At 44.3% G+C, this 8973-nt stretch overlaps 1 protein-coding gene across 1 annotated transcript in view; it reads right to left on the bottom strand.

The window, feature by feature from the left end:
- LOC101859812 (serine/threonine-protein kinase 36) overlaps nucleotides 1-8973 on the bottom strand; it is a gene marked incomplete in the record, with an annotated part of 53674 nt that overhangs the window by 25381 nt on the left and 19320 nt on the right. Inside the window, 9 exon segments of the mRNA XM_035972135.1 lie at nucleotides 69-173; nucleotides 970-1100; nucleotides 2860-3010; nucleotides 5411-5516; nucleotides 5870-5982; nucleotides 6448-6547; nucleotides 7350-7429; nucleotides 7996-8136; nucleotides 8595-8747. Of these exon segments, the coding sequence (XP_035828028.1) occupies nucleotides 69-173; nucleotides 970-1100; nucleotides 2860-3010; nucleotides 5411-5516; nucleotides 5870-5982; nucleotides 6448-6547; nucleotides 7350-7429; nucleotides 7996-8136; nucleotides 8595-8747 (1080 nt within the window).

The raw sequence follows: 8973 nt of genomic DNA, 5'->3' as shown, positions 1-8973 counted from the left end.
GTGTGTGTGTGTGTGTGTGTGAGAGAGAGAGGTAGAGAGACCTCTGTGACCACAAAAGACAGACCAACCTTCAGCACAGAACAACAGTGTAGGGGATGTCTGAGCAGGATGAGAAACTCGTAGCCCACACCGTCCGACGACTTCATGATTCTCTCCGCAAGGTACGTCGCAATCTGGGGGGAAAAACACAAACCATTCGAGTCACTATTTTCAGTTCTTCATCCCTTTTTTTGTTGCTGTTTTTTTTAAAAATCAAAAACCATTTCAAATCCTTCACAAAAGAGCTCTATTTCCTGTTTACATTCAACTTTCTGAGTCGAGTTGGAAACAGAAAAAAAAACCCAGTTCCGTCAAACTGGAAATCAATTCCGAGATCAACGAATTAAGCAGCAGTAGGGAGAATTACTGACAAAATGAGTTACTTCTCCAATTTTGGCTTTTTGGAAATAAATACGTCACACTTATAGCTGGAGTTTGTACATTTAGTAGTATGAAATAATAAAAGACATTTAAACTTGAAATAAAATGGCATGATTTCAAAATCTAGGAATTAGACCCCCAAGTCCATTTTCGGGCCAATATTTCCATTCGCTGATTGCAAGAAGCAAGTCATTTTGTTAGCGTGTCTCACATATATGTCCTGCCCTAACTCTTTAAACCCCATTGGATGCTGCAGTGCCGGCGGTCATAACCGTTCCCCATCGGAGTGACAACCGTTTCATTTTATTTAGTGCTAGTTTTTGCTTGTTTTTCAGAATTATTCCTGATCCAAGTATTTTTAGTATTGACTAAGCCTTTGTTTCCGCCATTTAGAATTTGGAGGCAAACTTTTGGGGTTATAATGAGACATAGTGCACTAGGTTTAGGTGACTGTAGAAAAAACTCTGGGAAATGGTGGAACAAACTTTTGGTTTAAAGAGTTAAAGCGTAAAGCTTGATACTGTTTCAAGAAGCATCTTTACGACTGACCTTCTGTTTCCCGTCCTTGGGTCCCGTGGCCTCGTGGGAAACGTAGGTGAGCGAGGCTAGACTAGAGATAGCGTGTAGCGTCATCTGTTCCAGCCGCTCTGTGGCCGCCTCCATGTTGCCTTCTGCTATCTCTGGGGACAAAAAACAAAAACAAAAACATGTGAAATGTGCTGACAAAACGTGTAACTTCTCCAATTTTAGCCTTGTAGAAACTGGTACACCAACTTGATAGGTGGAGTTTGTACAGTTTGTAAGTCATCATCATCATCATGTGGCGTCGGTAGCCTAGTGGTTAGGCTCTCGGACTTGCAACCGTAAGGTCGTGGGTTCGAATCCCGTCAAGGGCCCGACATTGTGTCCTTGGGAAAGGCACTTTACCCGAATTTTCCTCACTTCACCCAGGTGGGAACGGGTACCCGGCTATAGACAGCGAAAGATCTTTTCAGTTTGTTAGTGTTTGAGCGCTTAATCGGCTGCTCGCACTATATGCTTCCCGGGAAGCTGAGAATGTTTCGGAGTGTACTATGGTCTGCTGGGGTAATAATATAGTGTAAAGCGCATAGAGCCTGCTGTTGAGTGGGGATATGCGCTATACAAATGCTATCTATTATTATTATTATTATCATCATCCAGTGCCAGATCTGCGACAGACATCAGCGATCATGATTTTCCATTCATTCCTTTGCTCGGATGCTCTCAGAAAAGCTACGTTTCCCTGATCTTTCCCTGTTACCCATTTGTTTAGGTTCCCTAAGTATGTTGTTCTAGGCCTACCAGTTTGTAAGTAGGGAAGAATAAAAGACACGGTAGACTTGAAGCAAATGGCATCAACTGAAAAATCTATACATCTGACCCCAGAGTCAGTTTTTGGCTAATATCTATATTTTTGGATTGCGAAAAGTAACTCATTTTGTCAGCAGCCTCACATATTATTATGTTGTGTCATGACGCGGTGGAATCAGGCATTCGTCAATTTTTGAGTATATGGAGTTATTGGTGTCATCTTAAAGGTAGTTCATTTGCCTTGCTTTTGATGAAAAAATATCCATTTATCTTGAATAGAAGTCGAGATGTTTGCGATGGAAGGAGGTCGGGTCGTCTGATTTCAGAACTAAAATTAGTGAGAAAATGTCCGCCAAAGTTAGGTGACTTCCATCTATAGCTAAAGAGTCCTTGGAAACTGCAAATTTACTTTTTTTGTCTGCTTCGACTATCAAGGCATCCCGGAAATAGCGGGTCACAAGAGAGTGACAAACATACAAAAGAAGTAGAGGAAAATGACGATAGTAAGGATGATGAAAGAAAAAGCAGCAGTTCCCCCTATGTTGTTCTGGCACAGTATGAGCATGACATAAATCAGCCCATTTACAATTCTACTGTGCATAAGAACATGTTAATATCCCCCCTTTAGGAAAGGCCTAAAGACACTTCAGTCAGTAGCACTGCCCTGGGGGTGGGGTGTACCGACAGTTTATTTTGTTTTACCTCAGATACAGGTTGACATTGGAAAAACAAAACACCCACCTATGTATATATATGCATGTATATATATATATAGCTATATAGAAAGAGTAAAGTTGTTCCCACATCCAATCCGGACATTGGGGATATCCTTGTTAGTGAGACAACTTCCTGGGCCTTCGGTATATTGTGGTAGGGAGGCCAGTTCCTTTCCACGCCGCCTTTACTTCCCCAACTCAAAGTCAGGTACCTATTACTGCTGGGTGGGCAGGAGGGGGCGAAACAAAATCCGTGTCCGATATATATATAATATATATATCATTTCTCTTGTGGGTTTACAATTTTAAAATCCACAAGGCTGCTCTACTAAACACAAAAGCGCCAGTTGATAGAAATGGGCAGGGTAAAAATTTCTTTTGAACCACTCACCTGTGAGTCGCTTGAGCACGGCGGGGTCCCCTTGTGTGGCGGTCAGTAGAGCGTCCAGACTCTCCAGATGGTCAGTGGCCACGGAGCTGAAGTAGGCGTTGGGCTCCTGGATGCGTCCCCTCTCACTGGCCTCACTCAGGTACACCACACACTGGACGGGGAGACAGCACAGGGGAAATATTTTTAACCCTATCTGTACACCCTGGGGTCATTTTGTGCCTCCGGGGTTGTATTCTTCACATTTTAGAATACTTCTAGTACGAAAATCTCTTTGAGACTTTCAGTATTTCTCAGAAAAATCATTATGACAGACTGCTCTGCAAAGCGTATCAATCGGATTAACGAGTAAATTTCCTCTTTGGAAAGTGATGGCACAGAGTTCCCCACGTCGTATGGATACGATAGTAAAACACGACGTACGGATAGGGTTAAGTGGTGGCACAGAGTTTCCCACGTCGTATGGATACGATAGTAAAACACGACGTACGGATAGGTTTAAGTCATGGCACAGAGTTTCCCACGTCGTATGGATACGATAGTAAAACACAACGTACAGATAGGGTAGAGTGGTGGCACAGAGTTCCCCACTTTGTATGGATAGGATACTAAAACACGACGTACAGAAAGGGCTAAAGCCCTGAGCCCGAGATAGTCGGGTTGGGCACTTCTGTGCTCTGCCCTGAAACCCGACAGTATTGGGATGGAAATTTCTGCTGCTTAATAACATAAACACACATCAAATGAGAACAGACTTTATTTTACAAGTGACCCCTGGCCATTTCTTTATAAGAAACAGACTAGTACAAGGGCAAAGGTCGCTTTCTTGACCTACAACTGAACATAACTTAGCACGTGGTAACAAAGTGGGAATTGAGAACGAGTCTTGGTCTTTCATCTGAGCCACTTTTTAGTGCGTGTTGCTGACCCTTTTCAAATGGTAATATCTCACAAACTATCAAATATTTTTGAATTCTGTAAACGGTAAAAGTCCATGCTATGACTAAACAAATTGTGTGTGAAATAATATGGCTATTGGAAGTTGATTTAGTTGGGGTTTTTCCCCGATTTTACAAAAAACACTTTAAACCACGAGGCACATCCAGTAGACCGGGTCCCCATGGCTGAGTGAGTTAATGTAGATGTTTTTACACCCCTACTGATACAATTTAGATCTATTTAGGAGGCGGGCTTCCCACCCTTCCTGTCAAGGCCAACCCGGGCTGGGAGGAATACAAGTTAAAATCCTCCCATAAAAAGTACAATTCTCAGATGATGTATATGACCAAGGGACATTTCCAGTTGTAAGTAAACTAATGTTGTCCTTCACGGGCACTGAGTTATAAGTTTTAAATCTGAATTGAATCCCACAACGTTCATCAGCAGCCCCTATCTCCGAAATGTCAGTAGGGTTACTCCCCCCCCCCCCAGACTTCCTTTTTAAATTCAAACAACATCTGGGTTTGCCATGGTAGGTGCAGATGGGGAGGGGGAGGGTGGGTGGGGTTTTTACTGAACTGTCCAGCAATACTCACACAAAACTGTCAAGAAAAGGTCATGAACTTATTTATTTTCAGAAAAACAAAAGTAAATAACAAGTAAAGCTCATTTATAGATGAGTTGAAATGTTTGGCGATATAAAACACACAGGATAAACAAGCCGAAACAGCGACTCAAATTAGAATAGATTAAATCACGCGAGACATCACCAAAAAAAACTTACTGTCCATTTAATTGGTCATTGACACTTTGCTTCTCTAAAATGACAAAGTTCTATCTGTTCAGTACCTAGTTTTGAGAAACTTGACGTAAAAGATTTTGAGTTTCCCAACATGTCAAGCTTTTTTTAATGCAATTCTTTGAATGTCTTAATAACGACTCTGAATAATCTGACGATTTTGATAGAGTAGATAGAGCATTTGATATCTGACCTCATTGTCATGGTAACTCATAACTCATAACGGCCAAAAACGTCGGATAGAACTTTGTAATTCTAAGGTAGCGACCTGCAGGATTACGCACCCCTGGTCTCGTTTTTTAGTTTTAGTAGAGTTTTTATGGCGCTCGCAACTGCATTTTAGTTTTAGCTTTAGTAGAGTTTTTACGGCGCTCGCAACTGCATTTTAGTTTTAGTTTTAGTAGAGTTTTTACGGCGCTCGCAACTGCATAAGGTCATATGAGCGCCAAGGGGTGAATGTCAACAGAGAAGTCCTTACAAGGAATCAGGCTTACTCTGCTCACCTCTCTAGCTTCAAAAGCACAAAATCTGCTGCGACTGTCAAGGCATTTCAGAAATAGCGGGTCACAAGAGAGTGACAAACATACAAAAGAAGTAGAGGAAAAGGACGATAGTAAGGACTAGGAAAGAAAAAGCAGCAGTTCCCCCTATGTTGTTCCGGCACAGTATGAGCATAACATTGATAAATCAGCCCATTTACAATTCTACTCTACATAAGAACATGTTAATATCTCCCCTTTGGGAATGGTCTAAAGACACTTCAGTAAGTAGCACCGCCCTGGGGGGTTGCCCCTGGTCTCGGCTGTGACCACTCACCAGCAGCGTCTGCTCCAGAAGTCGGAGATCCTCGTCAATGTCCTCGCTGACCAGCCCCGGCACCAGAGACCAGAAGCGGTGGATGGCGCTGGTGTAGTGGGTCACACTAGACACAGAGGGAGCACAGCACAATGACAAAGTCAGCGTTTGAAAGGGTCGTTTTATGTTGGATAAACTGTGAGGTGTGGAGGTGTGCTTAGTGCTTACAAAATGAGTTACTTCTCGCAATCTAAGAAAGGAGATTACCATCCTCCCACCTTTTAACTCTCATCCTCAATAAAAATCGCTAATCAACATGCGTTATAAATACAGTCAATCGTAAAGGAGCCAGAGAGAGAGAGGGAAAGAAAGAAGAGAGAAAAGGAGAGAAAAAAGACGAGAGGAAAAAGGAGCGAGAGAGAATGAGGAAAAAAAAGAGATAGAAAAAGAAAAGAGCGTAAAAGAGAAGCAGAGACTCACACTTGTTTGTCCTTGCCCTCCGCCTGCGACCAGTCAGCCCAGCTGATCTCACTGGCGAAGTACGCGTTGACCGTGATCACAAGGTCGTTCAGGATCTGCTGTGCCCATGGTTGCTGCCCAGACAGATGAAGAAATGAAGACATTAGATGAAGAAATGAAAACATTAGATAAAGAAATGAAGACATTATCATTAGATGAAGAAATGAAGACATTAGATGAAGAAATGAAGACATTAGACGAAGAAATGAAGGTTTTAGTTTTAGTAAGGTTTTACAGCACTCGCAACTGTATAAGGTCATATGAGCGCCAAGGGGTGGATGTCAAGAGGCACAGTATTAGCATGACATTGATAAATCAACCCGTTTACCATTCTATTGTGTATAAGAACATGTTAATATCCCCCCTTTGGGAATGGCCTAAACACAACTTCAGTCAGTGGCACTGCCCTGGGGGGACGTTGTATCCCTCTCAGCCCAGGTTGGCCCTAACAGGGAGGGGGAGAATCCCCATTCTTCAATGACCCAAATTGTGTCGATGGGGACGTAAGAACTGCTACATTAAAACAGAAATCGATGTACCTGCTTGACCTTGGTGGCCTTGAGGACGTCCTGTAGCAGCGACAACAACTTGTCCGGGAGGTCAAGGGCGTTACAAAAAGCCACGATTTTCCTAACATCGCTGCCAAAACAGACATAAAGCATGAAATGTAATGGTGCAACTATCAGGGATGTCACTGGACTTTTGGAAAAATAACTTTTTTCTTTTCCGAGACTGCATTTAGCACGCGCCAAAGCAATAAATGCAACAAAACAAAAGCATATCAGTTCAACAATAATAAAAATATTTCCCAACGGACGACGCCCAAAATAAAGAAAAAACAAACAAACAACGTAAATAATGGAAAAACGGCATCTCAGAACTATATTTTTCTTTCACGGTACACTTACAACAACAGGTCTTGAAGTAGGGATCCCCTGCCAGCAAAGCACATCCCACTGAACTCCTACCTAAACAGGATCCGCAAGGATACCCCTCTGTAACAAAGCACATCCCACTGAACTCCTACCTAAACAGGATCGGCAAGGATACCCCTCTGTAACAAAGGTAGTGAGCCAGTCAAATATTAGTGTCTAACACAGGGTGCCTATTGGGGGATCAGGTCAGGTCAGGTCGGGTCAGTTTGCTAGCCAGATTGACAGCTAAGCGGCTATCGTGGCACAAGCCGATCGCGCTCGGCTCGCCGACTTAAAAACAAACGAATTTGTTTTCAGGCGACGAGTGGGGTGACGCCCCCGACCTGACCTGACCCGACCCGACCCAACCCCATCCGCAATGGGCACCCCGCATAAAGTTTCCCGTTCTTGAGAAAATGTGTGACCTGTGCAGGCTCCATAAGCTCTTGACTTGTTTGCGTCTTTTGTTCTAAATAAACTTTTAACCTTTCTTCGCAGTCAAGCCAAAGTACATCGTAAGAACTCACCACTTGAGGGTAACGATGTTGGTGATGACTCGCAGAACGGAGCGAAGTCGCGACGCACCTTCCAACATACAGTCGCGCACCTGAGGACACACAAATGTTCTTTATTTTTTATTTGTAAGTGTTTTGCAGTGCTCAAAACTGCATTAATTCATATGAGCGTGCGGGACAAGCACAAATGTTCCCTGAAATATCTCCACATCAAATGTAAGTCATAATTATAGTGAGGTTTTTAGTTTTAGTTGAGGTTTTACGGCGCTCGCAACTGCATAAGGTCATATGAGCGCCAGAAGATTAGAGCTGTTACAAGAGAGTAACAAACATAAAAAAGAAGAAGGGGAGATAAGGACGATAGGTGTTTGATAGGAAAGAAGGAACATACCACACCAGAGCACCCACCAACCACCCACCCCCGTGTCCAAAGAATGTAAAAGACACTTGGAAGGAAATATAGGCCCAACACACTGACAAACACACACACAGACAACCAGACCTGGTCAGAGCTAGAGTTGAGCCTCACAAACAAACAAACACACACACACACACATACACACACACACAGACAACCAGACCTGGTCAGAGCTAGAGTTGAGCCTCACAAACAAACAAACACACACACACACATACACACACACACAGACAACCAGACCTGGTCAGAGCTAGAGTTGAGCCTCAGTTTGAGTTTCCCGATGGTCTCAGCGTCGTCCAGAAGCCGGAGCGTGTAGTCTGGGTCACCCTCCTGGTCGGTCACGTCGATCAACTTCTGCCACTCATCCTCGCTGTCCACCTCCTGTACGAGGGAATAGTCAGTGTTTTACGGCACTTGCAACACAATCAAGTCATAAAAGTGCTGAAAATTAGAGGTGTTACTTGAGAGTAAAAGTTTTATAGAAGCATAAAAATACACCTATGTACAAACAAAGTTGCTCCCGCATCCGATCCGGACATTGGGGATTGCCTTGTTAGTGAGACAACTTCCAGGGCCTTCGGCATATTGTGGTAGGGTGGCCAGTTCCTTTCCACGCCGCCTTTACTTCCCCAACTCGAAGTCAGGTACCCATTACTGCTGAGTGGGCTGGACGGGGTGAAAAAAATCTGTGTCCGAACCCAGGCTGGAACTCCCACTTTCTGCTTTGGAGACGAGCGCACTTACCACTCCACCACACACCTATGTATATTCTTAAAAACCCAAAACCCTCACTCAATGATGTCTTTAAGCAGCGGTCACCCGGCGGTCACCCCACTCACCTCCGTGTCCAGTTTCACGTTCTCCATGTTGTTCGACGGCTCCTCCTTTTTCTTCTTCTTGTTGAGCACCGTGCGACCTTCGACCTCGATGCTCGGGTACTCCTGCTTGTAGTCTTTGCTGATGCGGTCGGGTCTTGGGGTGGGCTCTAGGACCTGGGGGAGAGGAGGGTGGAGGGAGGATGGTAAGGGGAGGAGGGTGGGAGGATGGTGAGGGGAGGAGGGTGGGAGGATGGTGAGGGGAGGAGTGTGGGAGGATGGTGAAGGGAGGAGGGTGGGAGGATGGTGATGGGAGCAGGGTGGGAGGATGGTAAGGGGAGGAGTGGAAGGGGGGAAGGGAGGGAGGATGGTAAGGGGAGGAGGGTGGGAGGATGGTGAGGGG

The sequence above is a fragment of the Aplysia californica genome, unplaced genomic scaffold (assembly GCF_000002075.1).
Source record: "Aplysia californica isolate F4 #8 unplaced genomic scaffold, AplCal3.0 scaffold00588, whole genome shotgun sequence".
NCBI lineage: Eukaryota > Metazoa > Mollusca > Gastropoda > Aplysiida > Aplysiidae > Aplysia > Aplysia californica.
This window is presented reverse-complemented; position numbering and strand designations above follow the sequence as displayed.